The 20,558-nt window shown below is 42.8% G+C and overlaps 5 protein-coding genes across 6 annotated transcripts in view; 2 read left to right on the top strand and 3 right to left on the bottom strand.

Annotated features, from left to right (window-relative positions):
• Positions 1-8,356, bottom strand: part of LOC131262066 (PTB domain-containing adapter protein ced-6) — a 31,083-nt gene extending 22,727 nt beyond the window's left edge. The window contains exons 1-2 of one of the 2 annotated variants that reach the window (XM_058263979.1): positions 8,261-8,356; positions 6,156-6,626 (exon numbers count right to left, since the gene is read on the bottom strand). The gene's annotated coding sequence lies outside the window, so the exon portion shown is untranslated. Of the gene's footprint in view, positions 1-6,155; positions 6,627-6,997; positions 7,356-8,260 lie in introns of those variants that run through there. The other variant, XM_058263980.1, reaches the window with a different exon arrangement.
• Positions 8,357-10,921: 2,565 nt separating this feature from the next.
• On the top strand, positions 10,922-12,053 carry LOC131262030 (NADH dehydrogenase [ubiquinone] 1 alpha subcomplex subunit 8). Its single transcript, XM_058263930.1, has 4 exons — positions 10,922-11,034; positions 11,101-11,248; positions 11,400-11,575; positions 11,648-12,053. Exons 2-4 carry the CDS (start codon positions 11,120-11,122, stop codon positions 11,868-11,870), a joined length of 528 nt encoding a protein of 175 aa, XP_058119913.1. The 5' UTR covers positions 10,922-11,034; positions 11,101-11,119; the 3' UTR covers positions 11,871-12,053.
• A 49-nt stretch (positions 12,054-12,102) lies between these two features.
• LOC131265089 (uncharacterized) lies at positions 12,103-13,669 on the top strand. The gene is made up of 4 exons (XM_058267351.1): positions 12,103-13,222; positions 13,303-13,368; positions 13,434-13,535; positions 13,598-13,669. The coding sequence occupies exons 1-4, from the start codon at positions 12,302-12,304 to the stop codon at positions 13,667-13,669; spliced, it is 1,161 nt and encodes a 386-aa protein (XP_058123334.1). The 5' UTR covers positions 12,103-12,301.
• Positions 13,670-13,707: 38 nt separating this feature from the next.
• Positions 13,708-14,420, bottom strand: LOC131262031 (large ribosomal subunit protein mL54). The gene is made up of 2 exons (XM_058263931.1): positions 14,226-14,420; positions 13,708-14,152 (listed from the first exon to the last, which is right to left on the bottom strand). Exons 1-2 carry the CDS (start codon positions 14,317-14,319, stop codon positions 13,845-13,847), a joined length of 402 nt encoding a protein of 133 aa, XP_058119914.1. The 5' UTR covers positions 14,320-14,420; the 3' UTR covers positions 13,708-13,844.
• Positions 14,421-14,587: 167 nt separating this feature from the next.
• LOC131263536 (uncharacterized) lies at positions 14,588-15,924 on the bottom strand. The gene is made up of 5 exons (XM_058265746.1): positions 15,823-15,924; positions 15,349-15,712; positions 15,231-15,272; positions 15,062-15,146; positions 14,588-14,991 (listed from the first exon to the last, which is right to left on the bottom strand). The coding sequence occupies exons 1-5, from the start codon at positions 15,878-15,880 to the stop codon at positions 14,704-14,706; spliced, it is 837 nt and encodes a 278-aa protein (XP_058121729.1). The 5' UTR covers positions 15,881-15,924; the 3' UTR covers positions 14,588-14,703.
• Positions 15,925-20,558: the final 4,634 nt, after the last annotated feature.

The raw sequence follows: 20,558 nt of genomic DNA, 5'->3' as shown, positions 1-20,558 counted from the left end.
TTTAGATATGAATATTTCTCTTCTTATTCGTATCTTGTGTACTTCATTCAATCCACAGTTTGCGTTGTTATTTGCTTTTTATTTTATTGCAAGTTTCAACCGGTTTTGACTCATCAGTTCCGTTTGAGTGCTTTTTTCCGGCAGGGTGGAGCTTTTGTTTCTTTTTCATACCCCATTTTTTTGTTTTTTTCGCGATACACACACCAACAACGCGCGATGATCATTTGAAAATCAAAACAAAACACAAAACGCGTTCGGTATTTGGTAAGCATAGAGCATAGTTGGTTTTAAGGCGACAGTTATGCAACGAACGGGTGTTTTGTTTTTTTTTTTGATAGCGTTTCTTTATCGTGTTTGGTTGGTGGTGTATATTTTTCATCCAAAGACGAATATTTTTTTTTATTCAACGAAGGTAGGAGTAGCTTCAAAAAATTATTAAATTAGATATTAAAGAGAAAAATAATTGGTATAAAATACTGATTGCACACGATGCAGTTAAAAACATTTCCTCTTAAAAGCAAGGTAAAAGCTGCCATTTGTACAAAATCATTAAACTGTCAGCCAACCATTCACTTCGTTGGTGTAGAAGGTAACAATTAACCTTGTAGGATACTATCGATCCTCATATAATTGGCCAGATTTCACGAAAAAACAAATCAGTTTGAACCAATTTGTGTTCTTCCTCGTCCAGCGTTCTCCCTCTCCCTCCCCGGATTCACGCACTGTGTGTGGTGGGCTTACGTGCACATTGTTCGAGGGCCAACCGTGACGGCAGCTCACGATGAATTGCACACGCATTGGCCGATCGGCAGAACGAATCACCGAGCGAACTCATTGTCAGCTGACCGATCGACTGCATTTTTCCTCCCCCCCTCTCAAATGCACCCCCACGAGGGGGACGTAGACACTCCGTCGTGTTTGAGGTGCCCATGGTCACCGTGGAATCACGTCATGTCATGGCAAAAATGCACGAAAACATTCGCTAGAACGCGACCACCGGCCATGACCAAAAGGAACACAATTCTCCCTCCCCCAAAAGTGGTGATGGATGGCCGAGGGTGCGAGGAGGCAGAGAGGGCCACAAGGAAACCCACATTCGCATACGGCACGATGGCAGCTGACAACAAACGGACCGTTTCGTTGTGGCGCGATTGTGTTCGATCTTGTTCGAGGGAAACCTCAACCCTTAAGTGACCTCTGGAGCTATGTTTTGCACAGACTCCCATGGGAAGAGTTAGATAAATAGTACTCTTTTAATAACATTGTGGAAAAAGTGTATCTAAATAAGCCCCATGTTAGAGCATTGGATTGATAATATAGAGTTTAAATCTTTCCTCAGGTATTTTAAGGCAGACAATTTCAAACCCTAGAATTACAAAACAAAAATCCACTCGAACGTTGCAGGAAGTGGAAACTGCAAAAGGACCCTTGGAGTCATTTGTATGTTCCTTTGCTGTTTTGTTTATTTTGTTATCACTTTTTACTATCTTTTTGACCTTTTGTTTTGACGACCAAACCTGGCAGCGCCAAAAACCTCCCGTTGGTGATGTCTTAAATCTCCATCCCGTAATGCGCTGCGTCATCCGAGAAGTAAAGGTCTTTCTTTTTTGTCATTGTTTGTTGCAAACTGAGTGAATTACCCTCGCAGAGGCAGAAGCGGGTTATGTTTCTCACGTTAAGGGTACGAAAATGAAGGTACTAATTTTCTAATGGCGAACACCACTCGTTAACGACTTAAGCTGCCTGCTGCCTACGGAAACGGTTTTATTTTGCACTTAAGTTTATCAAAAATGAAGGTTAGGTGTTTTTTTTTAATCGTGTGCAGATCTAAAAAATTAAACAACTTGTGCAAGTCAACAATGTGTAGGCCAACTTATGGAGGGCTTTATTTTGTTTTCGAGTGGAGATGTCTACCGAAAGGCTTCACTTTGTTTATTTTTAAAAGCAGTGTTTTGATTACGCCAGCATCTAAACATAATAAATGAAAGCAAGGTGTGTCCATTGGTGGGACGCTCTGTGACCGCTTGATTTAATAAAATTGTTTATTTCTTCGGAAATATCACGGACGCAAGCGGCTGCGCGATGGAATGTTCCGCACTTTCCAGCCACCATAGGATGATTTCATTTTTTAAATTCTCCCATCACATTATGATAAAGCGCCATTTTCTCGCATTCCAACGGCGCACGGTTCGCAGCATCGGCAATCAATCAATCCGCCCCCTCGCTCGAGCCCGAGACTAGCGAGAGATTCCGCGCAAACTCCATTTGGCAACTGACTCGTCATTACGTGCCCGTGTTACGGTCTTTGTTGTTGCTTTGTTGCTCGGCAACAAACTCTTCGGGGAGCCACCGATCGGAGTCTTAGCTTAGGCAACAGAATGTGTTTTGCCTCAGCAACGTTCCTCTTTCCACGACGTTTGCAAGTGGCTGCGAATAAATGTTCATCGCTCGGCCACTGCATCTGGAATGATTTATGACAAAACCGAATTCCCGTGGCAGTCGATTTTTGCAACGTGGTTGGAAACTGGGGAATGGATATTCAAACGGTAAGGGGGTAGCAAGGGATGTGTGAAACTATTTTACGATCAGAGGAATCTAAGTTTTGGAGGGATTTGATAAACGTAATTATTATTGCTTAGTATCTGGCATGTTCTTCTTTTTAACTAATGATACTTCTTCCTTGCTGGCCTTCCAAGCATCTAGTAGTTTTAGTTGTCTTGTTACACAATCTTTTCTACGCGTTACCACCCCTTGTTTACCTAAACTGGTAAATCTAATGCAGCCAAACGTTATCAGCAATTGTACTGAACCTGAAAGGCATCCAAATGTAATTATTTTTTTTTTTCTTCAGCTAGTAATGTACTTCGGCAGAAGCTTGATTAACCAAACCCCATGCAATCGACAGTTACGTTAAGCTTTTAAGTGGGGTCTAGTAGAGATATCATCGTTTTTTCCTGAGTCCGTTTTCTAACCCTTGTTGTTAGATCATGCGTTATGCTATCAGTTGCGTTAGGAATGGCTAGGCAGAACTTTCGAACCTTTTATTTCACCATCAGCATTCATTAAACAACATTTAGGTTTACTACACCTCTTACTGTTATCTTTCATTGAATTTCCATACCGAAAGAAAGTAAGTAAAAGATAGCCCTTTCTTGCTTCGCCGAGCAAAACATAGAAGACACACCGTCAAGATGGAGGACGGGACGAAGACGCTTCATTGTTTTGTGTGATGATCGCGGCCGGGAAACTTAGCGGGCGGGCTATGATTTATTTAGCTTTCACTTCTACATTTTTTCCTACTACTCCAAGGGAGGAGGGATTTACCCCTATCTGTGAATGGTAAAAGCATAGCACAAACGTCTCGTTGTTTCTTGGGCAGGGGCTTGGGTGGGGGGGAATGGCAGATAAATAGCTAACTCCGAGCATTTGCGTCAAAGTGGTCGCAGTGCATGCAAATATGCAACAGTACGGCACAAAGCGCACCTGGAAGTTACTGAAGATAGGTATGATATTTATGCTTCGCTCGTTTTCTTTCTTCCTAGAGCTGTGTCTCTTTGTTCTTCACTATGGTTTGGTTGTTGGGTATTCTGATGGACATTGCGTGCAGCTTTGTGCAGTGGAATAAACTTCAATTGCGTGCAGTCTTTTGCGTTATTTGGCATCTAGTGTTTTATCCAAATAGTAATGGTAATGAATGTTATCGGTGAAGTTCCCAAAATTAGAAATGATTTTGACATTTCGAAAAAGAAATACATGGCATGGGTTTTTAAGTTGGCTTATCCAACTCTTTTGGAATTAATTCCATAACGGGAAACTATGTGAAAGTCATATTGAATAGTGATAGACAGCACTTATCAAAGCGATGCTGAAATTTGGCAACATATTCATAAACATTTTTCTAATATTACACTTCCACCTACACCTTAGTGTTCGTGTCAAAGCCAGCATTATACAATCGTTCGTAGTGTGCCATTTGAGGGCACGGTCTCACGGCAGTCCCATTCCCGTCCCGGCCGGACTGCCGGGCGATGGCGCCCAGTGGGTATCTGTGTTGGTGGCAGTTTCTATGACTTTGGTACCCCTTGGGGAAGGTTGGCAAGCATAGCATAGCAGGAAAAGCAAAGGAAGGCACAAGTCGCATGATGGTGGTGAGAGAAAAGGCACGATCCAGGTTGGCGGTTGCGGCGAAATGCCAAACAGTTTCCAGCGCACGCTAGATCGAGTAGATCGGAACGGGATTGGATCCCCCGGTCCAAAGGTGTGTGTTCGTCGCTGGGTCGCTGATATGCTGAGTGTGCTTACGTGTTCTCTCTCCCTCTCTCAAGTCCCTATTTTGTGTATTTTTTCTGTACTGTTCCCTTTCGCCCTTTACCAACGCTCTTGAGAAGCTTTTCCACAACTGACACGTCATTTTAGTTGTAATTGTACCCGAGCGAGATTCCCGGAAATCATTTATGTCGTCCGAATTTGCGGTGTGGGAACTGTTGGTTTGTATGCAAACTTTAAACCAACTCAAAACGATTCCTGTTCAAAACTTCATCATCGTTTTTTTCAATAATGGAACCGGCCTTTCCTTTTGCCCTGCACGAAGACATAAGTCCAAAAATACGGAGGAGGACACAACACCAAAAAACCAGGGAACTTTGAAGAAGGTAACGCGAAAAAAATCCAACCAAAGAAAGGAAGCCATCAACATCAAACAAACAAACGAACTAACCCACCAAATGAAGAGAAGAGAAAGTTCGAGCTTCCCAACACGCTGCTCCCCAAAGCAGCTCACGCACACACGCGCACGCAGCCGGATCGCGGATCTGGCGCCATTTGGGGGGGCGAGGGGAAATGTGTATCGTCCGGGCGATGGGTTGCCGTTGGAAAACAGAAGAAAAAAAAAATATGCAAAGGGAAAAACACACAAATGACAAGCGCGATGAGGAAAGCACATGCAAAACCAAAAACAAAAAACGCATCAGCCGACCACCACATTTGCCGGTCCGTCATCTTCTATTACCTAACGCATCCGCCTGGCGTTTGTTGGGGCAGCGGCGTAAAACGTGCCGCTCGCCGTGGAACGTGCGCGAAGAGAAAAACAACACACTCCACGGGATGCTCCTACCAGGATTCGGGCACGAATTGGGTTGAGGATCGTTTTTTTCTCCCCACACTCCTTTATTTCCCCCCGCGGGGTTTGCTTGTTTTTCTTCTTCCTTCGGCGCGGCAGGAGAAAGGTGAGATTCGCAATCATATGTGATTTGCATACAACCTCAAACTTTTAACACCGGCGAGACAGTGGGTTGTACAGAAATGTAAAACGAAAAAAAAAACTAAGCCAAAACCTAGTTCGCCCGTGGACACAAATATATTTTTTCGGTAGAAGATATTGTGTGGGACTTACCAAATTGTGCCGGTTCGTTGCGAAAAAAACACAGTTAACGGCGTTTTAGTATGATGATCAACTGCTTTGAAAGTGGCATAACCATAAGGAAATGCTCTCATATGGCACATAATTTTGTCATTAGGTCACCCGGGCTTAACTCAGTGGTTCTCAATCTGTGTGTTTCGGCGCAACACATGATCAACATTAACGTAGCTGTTTAACAGATCAGGCATTACAATTAAGGCAATATTGTTCCCCTCCCCACCCAATCCTTTCCTTAAACTATCCCATGATTCCAAACATTTCCCTAATATGTAACTTTTATTTAAGATAGAGATGAATGTCGCCGTTAAGGCGCAAAATCTCTTTAAAAAAAAAAAAAAAAAAAAAAAAAAAAAAAAAAAAAAAAAAAAAAAAAAAGATCAGGCATTACAGAACATGTATACGAATTCAGAATGACAATGCATATAATTTCATTCGTTGTTACAAGTAAGCGGTAAATTTGTAAGCTTATCACACTAGAAATCGAAGACGAAGAAAATGCTCTTCAAATGTCGTTTTTGAATAAATAAATCAGAATAAATTTGCAATGAAATATATTCCCTCATTTTATAGTTGAACAAGATTTTCGTAAGTCAAAAACCACTGTAGGTTTTTTGTACAGTGGTTTTGAATCTCGTATCATAAAACATCTTCGAACGACATATTGTCGAAACAAATGGCATTTAAATCGTTAGTATAATCATGCCCAAAAGCAAATGCTAAATGATACTTCACTTACCCGTAATGAGAGCCTTGTACCTAAAATGGTCCACGTTGGTGGGGAAAAAACAGGGCCCCCCAAAAAGCAGCGGTACAGCGACGGGCGTCTAACACGAGGTCGACGGAATCGGAATGATGGTGGAATCTCCTCGGTGCTGCTCTTGCCTCGCTCGCGCCTATTACCCTTCCGAACAGCCGCACTAGAAAACCGCAGTGACACTGTGTCCTCCGGCGCACCGATACAATTGCCTTTCCTGGGTACGGACAAGGGGTGCTGCTGGTACTGGTGACGCACACTCGCGGACACGTGAACGCTCAATTGCAACGATCTCCGGCACGGACACTTTTTGCCTGCACAAACACCTCCGGCACTGCACTCCTATTTTCAATGCACCGCACACACGCGCCTAACCACCACGCAAGATAGGGCTCGGGGCACACCGGTATACGCACTACAACCCAGGCTCTCGACGCTTCTTCTTCGCGTTTCCTGCGGGTAAAAGAACGGAGAGTGATAATCGGGAATGGGAGCTGCTGGTCTAGTGGAGCTACGTGGAAACGGCACCACGAGTCGGAATGGTCTCCATCGATCGCGATCAAGAAGGCCAAAGGGGATGATACGATCGGCTGGGATTGGAAGGGGAGGCTTGTGAGAGAACCTTTAATTTCCAAGAATACGATCATCGATGGGAAAAACCAAGTCATCGTCTTGGATACAACAAATGAAAGGAGCCCACAAAGTCTCTCAAATTGGATGTGCATTGGATAAGGTTAGAAAGAACCGTTGTACAACACGGGCTCAACAATTTAAAACATTTTTAATTTCTATCGCGATATTACGTATTTTTATTTTTTTCGCACATCTTTTTCAAAGCTCGTGTGCTAACCAAAACTTCCTTTGGCGTCGAGTCAAAATGGCCAAACCCCCAAAAAAGGAGAACGGTGAACGACAGGCCGCTCCCCAGTGGCTGCGAAAGAGATAAAAAAAACAGCTCGATCTGTCCGATGATGGATGGAGGCTTGCGTTGTCGATCATCGCCGCTAATCGACGTCGCCACCAGCAGCAACAGCAGCAGGAACAGGGAGATCACCGCGCAAAAAGCACGTACCGGTGGATAAATCTAACCACCCCGGCTGGCTTTATCGCGTTCTACCGGAGGAACACGTTTGAACTACAATAGGACGGAATTCTAAGGTGGTTAAAGGTTGCTGCATGCATCAGCAGGAGGTCGCATAGCGGAACGAGGCGATCAGCCTTCGTCACTATACGGCCATGGGTAGAAACCACACGAGATACGGAGCTGGATGGTGATATTCGCTCGGGAGAAGGGACAGGTTGCCAAATCGACAACCGTACTTGATGATCGTACCGACCGCGGTACGGAAGGAGGTCTTGGTGGAGAAGGAATAGAACAGTGCTAAGGAGAGCTGGGGATGATATGGGAAGATGGAGGCTAAAATGGTTGCTTGATTGTGCGGCCGATCACTGCTGCTGCAACAGGTAGGAATCTGGGCGAGCGGTGGTGGTGTGGGCACGAGTATGCTACAGGTAAATAAGGGCGAAGGTTATCCTGCTTCTAGTCGACCGTGCCGGGGGAAGTTTGTTTTCTTGTGATCTCGCGAGATCGTTAGAAGTGAGACTGTGCTAATAACTGCAGCACTGTGCGACACAGCCGAGTGTTTCGTGGCACCAAATGGTTCTCCCGAACTAACCACGGAATGTCGATGACTCGTGTGACGGATGGAAGTCCCTCGAGCGAGATCGAGAAATGTCCAGTACGACGACGACACACAACGTCGCCAAACGACGGCGTAGTTCGTATGCACTCGAGATGGACTCAAAGAGCGCTGCGGAACGCAACGGGAATGGGAGCGGGCTGGACGGAGATCACACGCACACAGACCGTTGACGCGGGCGGGAGTGCGGGTGGTGGGACTACGAGTCGCGTTACGAGCAGCTTGCGGGGCGGCTCACACGGGATGCTGGGAAAGGTAAACAGCGCAATGGCGACCGCAGTGATCGCGGTGACCACCGCGTTTGGGAACGTATAAACACTAGCAACAGTAACAAAAACAACAACAACGAGAAAACAACAACAGTAACAGCAACTAGGAAACACGTACGGAAAAACTGGTGGCGCTTAACGGGCAGGGAGGAACGATCGGTTGAAGATCTCTCCACGGCGATGACACGATTGGCACTGAGGCGGACGGTTGTACTACCACTGGATCGAACAGCAGGCTTGCGAACGCTCCGCAGGGGCTGGAGAATGGCCGTTCTGCGGGCGTAGTGGTAGTTGCGTAGCAGCTCGATCATACAACTACGTGGCCGATCGTGTACCGTTGACAGTTCACAGCGGATGTCAAACAGCATGCAGGTTGAACATTCAAAATTATTTTCAGAAAACATGGTATCGATGTTTTACACCTTCCTTTATCTTTTAATGCGATGTCTGTTGCTTTCACCAAATTAATTCCAGCAGTACCTATCCTGTTGTGAATCGATCGGAGAAAAACTGCTTTGGCGGTTGGATGGTTAACTGAAATAGTGGCATATTTACTGAGATGGTCGCAACCAATAGAGAGGTAGCTGCAACCTCTTAGCATCAGTTAATTTTTTATCCATTTGGAAGGCGCTCGTTTCATTTTCAAAATAAAACAAACTGGATTGCAAACGCAACACATATCGTGTTTCTACTTGCCACCATCAATAGAATCATTGAAAACAGCACGCACCACGTAAGTAATTGATGAATCGTTATTTTTTACAAATATTGTAAAGCCAATACTTGAACAACGAAACACACTTGAGTTAGATTAAGATTAAGATTTTTCCAAAGTTATATGCTGCTTTCGAACCAATGTATGTTTTTATGCTTAGTACTGTACGGATATTGCGACTCACCCTGATCAAAGCCACCAACACATTTATGTCAGCTAAATCAGAGTATTAACATAGCGTTACCATCACGCACACTCCTACCTTACTGCACCCCTTTCGAGGGGCGATCATGCTTTTGTGGGGTGGAAAAAAAAGATCAAAACCACTTGCTGAATTCTTACGCCAAACACGATCGCTCCTTTAGCTATTGAATGCGGTAGTTGCTGCATAATAAACAAACATATCTTCAATGAGCTCCAGCAGGCCCTTTTTGCGTTGCGATGGCTACGATGCTGACCGAACTGCCCGCAAAAGGGGAGGATTATGCTGTGGGACACTAGTCTTCCTCAAAAAGGGAAACCCCGTAGGAAAAACGGGGGGGTTCTCTTCCCCTTTGCAAGTAGTCGGACTATCGAGCTCCACATTACGGCCACATCTGTTTTCCACCGTGCATCGTTGCAAAACCGCTTGCGGTGCGTTGTGTATTCAAATCACACGTCAATGGGATGCTTGTTTTGTGAAGTAAAAATGGCCAACAGCGGCATGAAGAGTACAATAAAGGAAACGAAGCGGTATTAAACCGTCCAACGTTTCTGCCCTTCCCGAGCTCCCCGGTTAAAGTGGCGTGAATACTGTCGCACATCAGTTTGTTCGTTGATTGCTTTCATGATTACGGTGCAATAAATCCGATATTAGTGTCACAGTTACGTGGCGCGCGGTAATTTAGTTTAAAGTTTTTGCTAATTTCCGACCTCATGTTAGCACGTGCCATTTTTTTTTACGGGCCAACGGTTTTTTGTAGCCAACCATAAGACCTGTTGATGCGCCCTACGATACATAAGAACGTACAACTTTTGAAATATTTACATCTTTTGAACGTCTACTTATTATCGTTTTGATCCAACCAGTTTCTTCGAGTACCGGCGTTTTGAAGTTAGGTTGGTAAATTATATACTATCCCATGCGATGCCAAAAAGCATAAATAAAATTAGTTGCAAAATGGGCGAACAGAAGATTCATATCAATCCAACAGCTCGCAGCATCGACGGTGCACTCGACTAACTAAATAATTGGATGGAATGTATAACAGTGGCTTTCCGTTGGCTTGGGCTGGACCTTCAAATAGGTGCTACAATGCGCCGAAGCAGATTACGATCACACTGATTGGGATAACTGCAATGGATGCTGTAGTGTGCCTTTCCCTTATGCAGCCCTCTCTCTGCCGCACTGATTATTTAAAGGTCTATTGCCTACTTCCGGATCTTGTTTCGATAAGGGCTCCATTTCTTCGAATCCAGATCTGAGGAGGTTATTTTGAATGTTCTTTGAGTAGGACATAACTCGAGTGCAATTGAATTTAACTATTCTGTGTATTGCTCAGTAGCGAAGGATTTCCTTTGGCTTTAAGATCGATTCAATTTTCATCTCTTTTTGTTATAGTTTTTCCAATTCAATCGACATTTATTGGAGGACATTTAGCATTTAGGAAATGCACTTCAAAGTTTGTAAATTGTTTGGAATCTGAGAAGAGTTTTGGATATTTCTTGTAATTTGTAATGGTCTACAAATGAAACCAGTTATTTTATGTACAGTTCCAAATAGTGAATTTTAAAAAATCGTGGGTTCGAATCCCAACCGAGACCGGACCCTCCCCTGTACGAGAGGACTGACTATCCACGTACAACAGGGAAACAAGTCTCGTAAGCCCTTAACGGGCAGGCATGACCAAGAGGTCGTTACGCCAAGAAGAAGAAGAAGAAAAAATTGTACAAAAATATATCTTTTTATAATTTAAACAACATGCATACGTTCCTGAAGGGTACCCAAAAGGTTTCTACAGCAATGTGTTGGTTCGCACTATGAACCTTGGTCTAGAAACAAAACTGACGTATTTATGCAATCGGTGCTTGACAGCTCGGTGTTTTGAAAAGAAAATTTTCATCTTTGGTCGTGGAGAACTGATCTTTCTATCTTTCGTTGTGCGATTTCTATTCGGTAGATCGCACAGAAAGTGAAGGTAGTTTATGAGGCTAGATTCTCGGTTATGTATACTCTTATCTGATCCTTATAATTCTTATTATAGCTCGTCCAGGGGCTCCGCCATGGTTGTCACGAAGGATACTTACCTTCCATCGGAGGAAGAAATTACCGTGCCGGAGATTAACCTTTCCGGGCCAGCTCTTCGCGCCGGTGCTTTCCATTTGGGCAAGTACTGTGAAGCCCAGAATAATGTAAGTTGTGTGTTTCAAGTGATTAGCTAGCTACGACTTCTACAATTTCAACGGGAATAGCGATTGCTTTGTTATATAATTCTCAATCAAAACATAACCTTCCCCGAGCGCCGCAGTTTGCAGTTGAATACTCAAGTTGTTTACATTGTAGGAATTTATGCTATGTCGCCAAGAGCTGGACGACCCAAGGGCTTGCATCAATGAAGGTAAAGCAGTAACCAATTGTGCGTTCGAGTTCTTCCGCAAATTGAAGAAGACGTGTGCCCAGGAGTTCACGCAGTACGCCAACTGCCTGGACAAGAGCAGTGGTGATTTGGAATTCAAGCAGTAAGTTACACTTTGGTTTAAACATATTGCGTCGGAACATTGAATAACGTTTCACTTTCTTTTTCCGTCAAGTTGCCGCAAAACGCAGGGTGTTTACGATAAGTGCGTCTTGGATAATCTTCAACTAGAACGTCCCGACTATGGATATTTCTGTCGTGCAAAAGTTCACGCCACCGAGCGACCACCACCACCGAAGAAGGAGAAGGTTGTATACCCGGATGCTACTCCCGGCCTGCCGGAAGATTATCCCCGGGAGCCAGCAAAGTACGGCTCTCGCTTCCACTGGCTGAATTAGGCGCTTGCAACATTGTTCAAAGGGGTTGAGAGTGTCATATGCAAGACCGGGAGCGTGAAATCGTATCGTGTGTAGATATGCATTGATATCTGTTAGTGATTTGAATAATACTGTCAGAGGATCATGTTCAACGTAAAGAGGGTTTGTTTAGCTTCAGTAAATCTTTAAAAACGATTTCATTCAGACATGCGTACAACCTGCCGGAGCTGAACGAAAGAATATTGTTAATGAAAACAGCGATTAATAATGTATACCATCAACAAGCCATGCCCCACATGATGAAGCAAGTTTGCAGGTAATAATTTAGTACATCAAAAAATAATTATCAGTTGCTGGGCAGTTGGGCAACTGACATTTTGGCTGTCTTATTCCTCATTGACCCTATTTTATTTGTAGAATAACTTGCAACCGGGGTTAGAAGTGTCTGCGCGATGAAACACTTGTTCTGCTATTACATTCTTGGTGTGTTAAATTTTCGTTACAATCCTTCGAAACAAAAATTTAGCAGTAATGGAATGTTAACTGCATTTAAACTATTCCTTCATGTTATCGTTCCCAACTTTGTACTTATTTACATATCAGTGGTTGGTAAAAACGGTATTTTGTTAACTATTCCTTCAGTGAGGATGTTTGCGTTTTTTATTCGCATCGTATCTACGATTGTGGCGATGAATGTAAACTTACTTTTGAATTATTTCTACTCTAGTGCGGATCAAATTAAACTTGCTAACGACTTCCTGGCCACGATCAAAGAGAGAGAATACTTGAATCGCAACCTGAACAATGCAAAATCTTCTTTCAAGGGATTGTATATTGTGCTTGGGTTGTTTCTAACCCATCATATAAACTACGAGTTAAACCAGTACACGTACGTCGTATTGTATGATGAAAAGTGGCCCGAGTTTACGTTTTACGTTGTATTTTACTTTATCGAGGCGATTAGCGTTATGATCGCACTTTACTATCATTCCGTGTTAGTATTGATTCATCACATCGCACGGGAAGATTGCGACCGTTTATCGAATTGCCTTTCTGAAAACAAAGCCAAATTCAAGAATGAAATGGACACGTACTGGTGGGCCACCATTGACCAGTTTTACAACCGCGTGCTGCTTCAGCGCCAACGGCAACGTGCGTTTTGCCGGACGAATCAGTTGCAGCTTATTGTTGTCGCTCTAAACACCTTCATTTCATCGTGTATGATATTTTATGTGAATCTATCCATCATTCTGCATTGGTCCCATAACGGTTGGATAGAAAAATACAAACGTGTCACTGAGTGCTTGGGATTTTTCTCACAACTAGGCGCGCTACTTCTCATTTGTTACCATTCATCTAGCATATGCGACCAGGTAAGTTGGATTCTCGTTAAAATATGATCGCAATTTGTTTCTCCGGATACTCTGCATAATACTGGCATTTTTATTTCCAGGAGAAAAGATTGAAATATCTCATTGGACAAGCACAGTGCAAGCTAACTTACAGTTTAAAAAATATTGTAAGTTCAATATGCTGATGGTTCACGGTCTGTTTGGTGATGATTTGGTTTGCTTTCGGTTTCAGAAACGATGCAACGTGGTTAACACCAACTTAATTTTTTTGGGAAATGATAATGAAATCACGCCACTGCATCTCTTTACTTTAGACATGGGATTCTTTTTTGGAGTAGGTATCCTTATGGAGATTTAAACTGTCTCGTTCTCAATTATTTTTCTTATCGGTTTTAGACCGTGGCTGCTATTGTTACATATCTGGTTGTATTGTTCCAGTTCAGTGAGCTGGAGCCCGACAGTCAATAAATAGAAATTGATTCTATCGTGGATTTTCATCAAAATAAACTAATATTTATCGTTCTTCGTGTGTCACTTTTCATTTTCCTATGCAATGAAAAATGAATATACAATTCTAAGCATTTATTAATTGCATTTTATTTTCTACACAACCACATTACCTTAAACACATCAAACAAATAGATTAGAACTTTTTCAACTTTGCTAACTTATTGCTGCGCTGCAACGCCATTCGCCTCAGTTTGCGCCAGTACGCTTTCGTGTTGGGGTCCATTTCTTCCAGCGTCAGAGGAGCCCCGACGTGCATCGTCCACAACCATTCCGGATATTCCGAGTCAGGCTTAAGTTTGATATCTTCGCCTTGCTTCATAATGTTACTACCGCATACAAAGCTCACCAGTTTGTTCGCATCTGTTTCTACTGGTATTACTTTCTTTTCCACGACTGGGCCAAGTTTACCGAGCTTCTTTTTTTTTGACCCACCGAGGGCTCCTGTCGAAACAGAGAAATTAGCGTTAACATGCGGACGAAACCGGTGAACAGAAGTTGGTCAAGACTTGTTTACCTCCTGCCTTTGGTGTTGCATAATTTCGTACGCTGGTTATTTGAATGAAACTTCGTCTCATCAATGGCACAAGGCTTGCGATTAAGTTGCTCATTTTGATTGATAAAAGAAAATTTACTACACTAGTTATTAAACCTTAAGAAACTACAAAATTACGTTTTCCGGTTTCCGACGATCGCGATGTGGGATACTGTTTTGATTAAGTCGGCGAAGGGCTGTTTTTATTGAACTGTCACACTCACCCAAGGTATGTACGAGCATGCTAACCAATGACATCAAGGTTTTTAGATTTTGTTTTGCACTAAAATTAATGTTCCGTAAAATAACGAAAATTAGGCATGCACTACATTGGAACCATTTTGTTAGCCCTTCAGATCGTTTATTTTGCACCATCATTACACGGTAAAAGTTATCACATTGACGCACATTGAATAAAAGTCCCTGTCAGAGGAAGATGGCAAGGGAGGAATGGTTGGAATTAATCTCTCTGCTTATTCGGGCAGAGAACACTATCGTCGATTGTTGAAACCACTTCAGCTGCCTCAATCAACATATGGTCGTACTGTCCATCGCGGTGCGTCTGCTCCGGCCCCTTGAGGGCATACTTCCTAATAAACGATTCTACAATGTTCCGTTCGAGAACAGAAAACTCCAGTATTGCATGCCATGTGACGAGCGCAAACGGACGATCTTTACTCGGCAGCTGCGATGGTGTTATAACGTGCCGGTAAAGGCATTTCTTAACGATGTTTTTCAGCAGGTCAACCTGAGTCAATGGAGGAGGGCAAGAACACAATGAATCGATTCTTTCCCTAGAGCGGAAGTTGTGTACTCACTTGTTGCTTGTTTGCACATGGATGATAGAGAGCAATAACTGCACCATGTTCACTGTTGTGGAGCCACCGCTGTGGAGGAACATAGCTGAAAGGTGGAGGAGAATTTGTTTTAATGATTGTGACTACACAAACATTCTTTACTGAATAAGAAACATAGTAAAAGAATTACTGATATTCTCCATATCTCGGCCAGAGAGGTCGATGTGTTCCACTGAAAATAGATTTAAAAAAAGATAAATTACATACTTCACGTAAAGTAGTGAGAAGTTTAATTACTGGAAACTTACTACGAGGGAATCCGTTCAGCATATTCAATGCTACTATTCATGCACCTATGATTGGCCACGTAAGCAGAGGGTACGTTGTATTCTGTGATAACAGCATCCATATTGTAATCGCCCTTGTATTCCGCTTTGGGTTCTAGGCACATGAACACGTCAGAATGAGTAACATTGTACGGGTCAAAATCTATCTCCAACCCGTGTTTGGCATCGTCACAATCCGGATTCTCGATTCCCATCGCAACCCGACCGGTTTCCTTTGGCGGGGTAGGCTCATTGGTAATCGCATTGCTTATGATATCTTTCGTTACACCACCTGCCTCCGACGCGAGTTCTTGGGGAGCATTTGGAAACCACTTTCCTGACCAGTCTGTTCACGAAAGATAAAAAGAAGCGAAACGTAATTACAATTACATATCAGACCTTGCCAATCAAATCCACTAGCTTCAGAATTTCATGGTTGGATTCGCATTAATGTACCTTCCGTAGCTTGAACATAGCAAATTAAACTTAAAAGCACCAGAAGTAAACGAAACATCTTTGAATCTTTGTGCGATAAATCACAGACTCGATTGAGAAACCGGAAACCAAAACAAAATCGATGACATTGTACCAAAGTTTGTATAAAATATCAGGTAATATCGTTATCAAATTTTGCTGTTTTCCATATATACACCTTGGTGGGGATTTATCAACACGTGGTCGATTTATTTTAAATTTTTAACAACTCGTGGGTGATTTTTATCTAGTACAAGATTCGGCACACATTCATGAACTATAACTAAGTGCTGGAAATCTATTTTCTGAATAAAAACTGAAAAACATTATTATTTATGTCGTTTACAATTCTCATATTTTATTTAAACGGGATTTCGAACGGCATGTAAAACGAAAGGCTAACATATTCCCGATTAAGACGCTTTCGCCAACACTTTTTCTAAAAAGATTGTGAATAACCTCGTATTCGCGTGCGTGTGCTGTTAGTCTTCTTGACTAAAGTCGCCTTAAGGCGTGAAAGGAATGTGAATGAACTTCAGTTCATGTGTTGGCACGTATGGGAAGTAAATTCCTGAACACCCACTGCAAATCTTGACACGCGAGTCACCAAGAAGGGTCCCTTTTTCTAAACGGTGCAAAAGAAGAAAAGCTTCGGAATGCGCACACAGGATCGTTGATTTCTTTTGATTATGGACCCATGGGAAGGGATTCTTTGTACGGTGAAACGTGAAAACTACGAGATTGGAGTGGTGTGGGGAGGGTAGGATTCGACAAGTGGCGCCACGTGTCCCAGAATGCTCTATTTTTAGAAAAAGGCAGGAAGAGTAAAGCTTCTAATATGCGGAGTTTGAATAGGTATTGAACTGTAAGCAATTGTCTTTTTTTTTACAAATTGTTACTGATTTGAGGTATAGAAAAAAGAAGAACTATGATTAGGAAATATGTTTATTTAAAACAAGTTAAATATCAAGGTAATATGTTTTACAAAACAGAACTATAATTTTTAAGTTCCATTCAAATTATCTTTTTGTTTAAAAGATCAATAAAAACAGATAAAAATAAAACGATAAAATTTCTTTTAAACTTACTCTTCCAAAATAACATACTTTTTGTCCTTCTAGCTCATAAAAACCATTCGTCGTCCTTCCATCAGCTAGCGAGTGTTTTACCCATTCAGTCACGATCAAATTGAAATTGAACTGTGAAACGCGAATGGGAGAAAAATTGCAGCCTCCAAGCGGCGTCCCATTAGCAATGTGTGGGGTTCGCTAGACGTGGAACAATTCGAAATGAACCGAGCGCTGAGGTTTCCTCCCATAGCGCATTGATTTTCCCAAGGAAAGCTCCCCACCATTCACCAAATTGACGAGCCATGTGTTAGCTTCAGTTTCGGGATGAGCAAACAGCGGGTCGTCCGTTCCATCTGCCGGGCGGTCCCAAGGCGAAGAAGGATGCAGAGTAATTTTTCTTTTCAAGATGAAACCATTCCACGAGCGGCACGTAAAAAGAAATATGAAAGAAAACGGTGACTCGGTTGAAGATGGCAGACGTTAAAAGAAATCCTTTTCTATGAAAATATCAGGACAATTTCCGGCGTACACGTCTTCGTCGACGTTGGCCTCCATGGTATGGCGTCGGCGTGCTGCAATTGGGTGAAGATTGTTTTCCTTTGTCGTGGTGGCAAATTTGGGATTCAATTACCGACAAATTGTGCACCCTCGAGCTGGGAGCTCGTGCGTGCGTTAAGATAATGGCGCCCATTTGTAGTTCTTAAGTGTACGTAGTGTTCGACAATTTTCTATCAAACACGAACGTCATTTCGCTTTTGGGGAGTTCCTATTGCATCAGGGACATGCAAATTTAATAAACATGATTTGATGAAATGATCACATAAATAAACCAGTCAAATAATAATTCTCTTGAAACTTTGGGAATAATTTGGAAACAAAACTTTAAGTTTCAACCTAAAGAAAAAAATTTTAAAGGAAATTTTTATTTATCAGAATTAAGGCTACTAGGTTTCAAATCTAATAACATAAATTTATTTTCACCATGATGAATTTTTCCGTCGCATCTTGGCTGGTGCATCCAGCATGGATAATGCGTACCTTTTGCCTGTTTACGACCATTAGTCTCCGGGAAAAACCCCTCAGGTCGAAAGTCAGCCGTAGACGTAATGAAATCATAACACGACCGACGAACGCTAACCATTCGACGAATGTTGTGAAGATTTTCGCATTAACCGGTGGCATTCCGTAGTCGCGGCGGAGATTTTCCGCCCGTCGGTGTTGGTGGAAAATGTTGAAGGTGGAGGTGAGTCGGGCAAGGTAAAAGAGCATTCCAACCGGGTGGTGAATCGTTCCCAATGCTTCTCGCTGGTTCGTTTTCCTCATTCAGGGAGTTTGGCGGAATGGGTTCGGAAGAGTGGTAAATGTCTACAAGTTGTAGCAAAATTATATCCTCCCCGGCCACTCTCCTAGGCCTAGGGACGCGAGTGTCATTTGAGGAGGGGGGGATTTTGTTGGAAGTTGTTCGAGTCGCGAGCTGGAGGAGTAATCTGATTAAAAAGTATTCAAGCACCGATGTAAAACTTTCCATTCCGTTGGTCGTGTTAAGGCTCGCGGTTCTCGTAGCACAACAGCAAAAAGGAGTCCAATTCCTCGAAAGTGAAAGCAAACATAGACAAATAAAATAAAATAACTGAAACGCCTAAACTGAAGCAGCCCATCCTATACCTCCAACGGATGGTGGTTGGGAAATATTCGTTGCATGGAGCTCTTGCTGGAAAAAGTAAACGTTAAGCGGAGGAGGTGGAAAAGGAAGGGAACAAATTAAAAGACAAAAAAAGTGAATCCCTGCAGATCACAGAACTTGTGGGGAAACTGTAGAAAGGGAAATAAAAACGACAAAGAAGAGAGCGACAGAGAAAGAGAGAACATAGAAAAGGGTGCTTGTCGAGCATGTGAAGGAAAACCTCTGGTCGAAATGAAGAGGCATAACTTCATTTTTTGGGTAATTTTTCTTCCTTACCTTCGCGCCCATTTGCCACCCAACGAAATGTCACAGCGGGTGGCTCGCAGGATCTGTTTGACCGAACCCACCATCCTTCATTACCCGCACCCTGTTCCGGAATGCTCATTTTCACCCGCCGAGCTCGAGGCGGTCGGAGTTTTCCGTTGCGCTTTTCTCCATTTACCACGAGGTGGAGTGTGAGTGTGGATGTGGAAATATATAGAACCGCTTTTGGCGGTTTGTGCGCAGTCATGGCGGAATAAATTAGGCGGAAACGCTTGGAACGAAATATTATCATTCGCCCGAGACGGTGTTAGTTTAATGTTGATCTTTTGATCGTTATGCATTTTTTTTTGTGTTGTTGGCGCTCGCTGCGGTCATGTCTTGCTGTGGCAGAAAGCGATTAGGCAACATGGGGACAACTTTGTGAACTGCTGACATGTTTTAAATGGTAGGACTTGGAGTGAGACGAAAAATGGAAACGACTCTGTGGAATGTTCGTGTTCATCAGGATGAAAAGGATTTTAGGGGCTTTCAAAAACGTATTTATGCATAAGAAACACTTACATTTAAAAGTAAATCTTTGTAAAATTATCACTTTTAAAGTGGATTTTTTTTTTTAAAAGCAAGTAAAGTGGTATTTCACTAAATAGGAAAAGCTCAACGAACCAAAAGATTAAATGACAGATATCGGCAAAGATGCCTTTAATTTATCGGATTCATACGTGTAATGAATGCATTCCATATGGCCCATAGGTTGGTATTGTACAATTTTGAAATCAATATCCTTCATCGGACGAGCAGGTATGTAATTAGCGAAAATCGTTCATCCTCGTAATTCAAATTCGTGCTGCTCCATTGTTATCTTTTCGTCATCCACTGGTGTCCTAATTACATCCTTCCTCACCTTTTCTTCCACTCGACCAAACTCTTCCGTCATTATTGGATTTTTTTCGCTGTATGAAGAAGGCCAGACTACATAAAGGGAGTGTTGATGGAAAAAAGCCGATAGGATCCATCGGACTTTCAGTTGAGTTGAGTTGTATCTGTGTCAGGTTGCGAGGCTACGTTTTCATTCCCGCGTTAGGTTGCACTGACTGAAATCCTCCGTGGTGTGGCTTAAAAAATCCTTGTTCCGGCCACCAGCCCGGAAAACGGTATCATTCCGACGAGCCGACTAATTATCGTTTGCGACCGGAAGCTTCCTTCGGGTACAGGTGTTTCGCTGGAAACAAAAAATAAAACACACACATGTCATAAAACCCGTTTGATGACCATCGATTCATCCTCCTGCTCACCCACTGAGGCTGGTATAATGTCCAAACGCGCCAATTTCAAGCTTATAGGACGCAGTGCGCCACTCGAACCGGATGTCGAAACTGACGCAGTTCGACAGAATGAAGCGTAACATAAAAGACGACGAGCTGTCACTAATTAATCTAACCGTGAGTGTGTGTGTTTGTGTTCTTGCCTTGAAAGAGGGTTTCATTTCACACCCCCACTCCCATGGAGGAAAATTGTAAGTGGAACAAACGATGTCCTTCATGGAAAAAGGAAGGGCGGTCGGTTTGAAATGAAGTGTAGTGAAGTGAATGTGATACGGTTCGAAGTAAGTTGGTTATGGCTCATTTGAGGTTATAGTTGGTGTCAGGTCTAGCTACAGGTGGTTAAAGTGGAATAGAAATGTGATAATTGGTTTAGGTTTT

Source organism: Anopheles coustani, chromosome 2 (assembly GCF_943734705.1).
Source record: "Anopheles coustani chromosome 2, idAnoCousDA_361_x.2, whole genome shotgun sequence".
Taxonomy (NCBI): Eukaryota; Metazoa; Arthropoda; class Insecta; order Diptera; family Culicidae; genus Anopheles; species Anopheles coustani.
The sequence above is the reverse complement of the archived record's forward strand: the minus strand, read 5'-3'. Positions and strand labels throughout refer to the sequence as shown.